This window comes from Myotis davidii, unplaced genomic scaffold (genome assembly GCF_000327345.1).
Source record: "Myotis davidii unplaced genomic scaffold, ASM32734v1 scaffold609, whole genome shotgun sequence".
Classification (NCBI taxonomy): domain Eukaryota; kingdom Metazoa; phylum Chordata; class Mammalia; order Chiroptera; family Vespertilionidae; genus Myotis; species Myotis davidii.
The window spans coordinates 2,748,191-2,751,693 of record NW_006300164.1 but is presented as its reverse complement, the minus strand read 5'-3'; the positions used below and the strand labels follow the sequence as shown (position 1 = coordinate 2,751,693).

The 3,503-nt window shown below is 65.3% G+C and overlaps 1 protein-coding gene across 1 annotated transcript in view; it reads left to right on the top strand.

Annotated features, from left to right (window-relative positions):
* WDR5 (WD repeat domain 5) overlaps positions 1-3,503 on the top strand; it is an 11,063-nt gene that overhangs the window by 2,493 nt on the left and 5,067 nt on the right. The window contains exons 5-8 of the mRNA XM_006776594.2: positions 59-148; positions 292-375; positions 1,823-1,878; positions 3,008-3,233. Of these exons, the coding sequence (XP_006776657.1) occupies positions 59-148; positions 292-375; positions 1,823-1,878; positions 3,008-3,233 (456 nt within the window). The remainder of the gene's footprint in view (positions 1-58; positions 149-291; positions 376-1,822; positions 1,879-3,007; positions 3,234-3,503) is intronic.

Genomic DNA, 3,503 nt, shown 5'->3' with positions numbered 1-3,503 from the left:
TTGGCGCCGCCGTCAGTGTCAGTCGCGGGAATGATCGTCTGTCAATATTTCATTGCAGGGAAAGTGTCTGAAAACCCTGAAGGGACACAGTAATTATGTCTTCTGCTGTAACTTCAACCCGCAGTCCAACCTCATTGTCTCAGGCTCCGTAAGTGTGCTGTGCTGGCCTCTTCCGGGTGGGGGTGGGGCACAGAAGTGACCTGCTGGGGGGCTGGGGGCAGTTTTGGGTCCCGAAGGTCTGTCCGCTCCTGTCCTCCCTGTGAGTGGCCTGGGACTCTCCTTTGTCTGCAGTTTGATGAGAGCGTGAGGATCTGGGATGTGAAGACAGGGAAGTGCCTCAAGACCCTGCCTGCGCACTCGGACCCCGTCTCCGCTGTAAGTCACACTGACCTGGGAGCTCCAGTCTCCACCGACACCTGCAGTGTGGATGGTGACCCGTAGAATCTCAGTCCATGGGAGGGCAGGTGGCTGTAGTGTGGGGGAGTGGTGTCCCCAAACGGAACCTTCCGGTCGGGGCGTTCAGACCTGGGAAGTGTGACCAGGGCACAGTGTGAGTTTGGAGTGGAGCCAATAGCTCTGAGCAGTGGGTGGTGGCTGGAGGCGGGTGGGACGTCCCAGTTGCGGTGAGAATCCCCGGTTGTGAGAACGGTGTGGGGGGGGCCCGAGAGCGCCCATCCTGCTCCGTGGGGTCCGAGCCCTGCCGTCTGCAGGGGCCAGCGGGTGCACAGCAGTGTAGTCACACTGCACACAGGGTCGATGGCTCCATTCAGAGCACGGCCCCAGGGCTGCCCTGCGCCTCCGTCTCACCCGGGAGCGGGTCCGTAGCAGGAAGGAAGACAGCCTGTCAGAAGGTGGTATTTGTTGTAAGAAGGCTCATCCTGGGTAACGCCGGCTCAGGACTCAACAGAAAGAACAGGGATGCGTGTGAACTCTCCCTCGGACATGGTGACCCTTTGGCACTGAGATTCAATTGGGGCAAAGGAGGAGAACCCCAGAGGTGAACCCGTTACAGGAAAGGGACGTGTCGGGTTGGAACGTATTTGTGGGAAGGTGTGTCCCCTCCCCCATCAGAGCTAGACTTTCAGATCAGGTCACTGGGGGCCGGACTGCCGTCAGCCTGGGGCCGCCTGGGTCTCCTTCCTGTGCCCTCTGCAGCGCCAGGCCACTCAGGCAGCCCGGGTGTGGTGTCGCTGCCCGGGGCCTGGAGCAGTGGTGCGGTGGCGGGGACTGGCGCTCGGATGGCCGTGGGCGGGCACCTGGGTGAGAAGCCACCAGCGTCCATTCTTAGGAGGCTGCTGAATCGGGGGTTCCCCCCTGGGTTTTTTTGCTTTTGTAAAGCAATGTCAAGGGAAGTCATTTTTGGCGACGTTGGGTCAGGCTGCCTTCACGGGTGTGAGGGGCGACAGTGAGGACTGGAGGCCGGATCGCCGGACAGGACAGGCCCTCAGGAGTGGGCTCCTGTGGCCATGGGTTTACTTTCAGTCCGTTTCCTAGTAAGCGATTCCCTCCTCCAGGCGGACTGCAGGCTGGTCTTTCTGTGGCTCCTCCATGAAACTCGCTTGAGAGGCCCCAGGGGAAAGCGGCCCTCTGCCCGCCGGTGGGGGGCGGTCCAGGAGCCAGCACGGGCAGCACAGAGGCTGGTCCCACACTCGGGGCAGGCGGCTCAGGAGCAAGCATGGGCAGCACAGAGGCTGGTCCCGCACTCGGGGCAGGCGGCTCAGGAGCCAGCACGGAGGCAGCACAGAGTCTGGTCCCGTGCTCGGTGGGGCTGTGGGAAGAAGCCCGTGTTGCTGGTGTCAAGTCTCCCTCCCCCTCCCCGCAGGTTCACTTCAACCGCGACGGGTCCCTGATCGTGTCCAGCAGCTACGACGGGCTCTGGTGAGTGGAGGCGCTCCCTCCCCTTGGTGACGTGTGCTTGTGAGCCGTGGCCCTCGGCGGCAGCAGCGGGAAGCCCGCGGGCTCTGCCCTCCGGAGCAGCGAGGGCTGCGGACGGGTGGACACCCAGTACAGCCTCGGGGGGCGGGGTGCTGCGAGGCCCACGGCCGATGTGTGTGGCGGGAGGGTGCCTCCCCGCGAGGCCTGGATCAGACTGAGTGCCTGTGGACACTGACATGGGCCGGCCAGGCACCCGGGCCTTGGGCGGGGAAGGCCCGGCTCACGGTGAGGAGTCGGAGCCAGCCTGCCTGGCGTCCACGAGGCTGTCAGTCCCGAGCGGTGACTACAGACAGCCCACTGCAGGCGGCAGAGGGTGGTGGCAGGGGGACGGTGGTGGCAGACCATGGGTGCAGTCTCGGGATCGTGGTCGTGGAGCGTGGGAGTGTGAGGCCCGTGTGCAGGGCTGGAGGCGCAGGAGGGAAGATGCACATGTGGTGGTTTCGGTCAGTGTCGCCGACCTCACGGACCAGCGGTGGCGACGGCTGGTTTAGATGAACTCAGTGAGCACCAGGGCGGGTGTGGGGGGCCACGGCGCAGCGCATCTGGGTGTTGGGAGGAGGCTGTCGGTTTGGGGTTAAAACCCTCTGACCCTTCGTCCTCTTCCGGAAACACCTCACAGAGTGGCCACTGCAGGCCTGACAGGAGGGATGGGGAAGGGTGTCGAGCGGGTGGGAAGCCAAGGGGACATGGAGGCTGTGGGACTTAAAGATGGAACGTCCACCGGGGAGGGAGGCAGTGACGCCCTCGGTGCTGGCAGGAGCGTGCCGCGTGGACGGTGCCAGAGCGGGAGGGCTTGGTGGGCCAGCCGGTGCCTGTGCGGGAGACCCCGCTGTGGGCGGCGGGGAGCCGCTGCTGCCTGGTGGTTGCCTGTGATGGCTGCTGCGGAAGAGGAGCTAGAGCACCCGGGTCCGTGGCGGGTGCAGCGCCCCGTCCGGTCCCTGGAACGTGCGAGAGAAGCTTCAGGGGCCGAGTGAGCGGGACAGCGCGGGGAAGCGCGTTCCCTCTGAAGCTGTTTGAGAACCCGCAGGCCGCCTGCGTGACTTGCTTCCTCACAACTCGTTTTGCTTTGCAGCCGGATCTGGGACACCGCCTCCGGCCAGTGCCTGAAGACGCTGATCGGTGAGCGCCGCGGGCCTGGGTGGCAGGGCTCTCCTCCATCGCGCCCGCCCTCACCTTCTGAGGTTCTGGGAGCCCCTTCTCTGTCTTGCATCTGCTCCTCTGGGAGGATTTCCCTCCTCTGCCGCCCTCCCGTCGCCCACCGCTCCTGCCCACCTCACCGGGCTGCCCCACCTGTCCTCTGACGGCCCGAGCCCGCTGCCTGTGCCCGGCAGGCCCTGGCTGCCTTCGGCCTCGGGGCCTCTGCATAGTCCTTCCTGGGCGCCTTGCCCTCCCGGCGTGCTCAGAGGAGAGGCGTGGAGGAGCCTGGAGCAGAGGCCCTGAGGTCACTGCAGGCGGCATTAGAGGAGGGATGCGCTCTGGGCCAGGGTGTCCTGGAGTGGGAAGACTTGGCCTGGGCTGGCTGGTGGGTGCCGTGGGCGGGTTGCAGGCCTGCTATGCCTGGGCAGGGT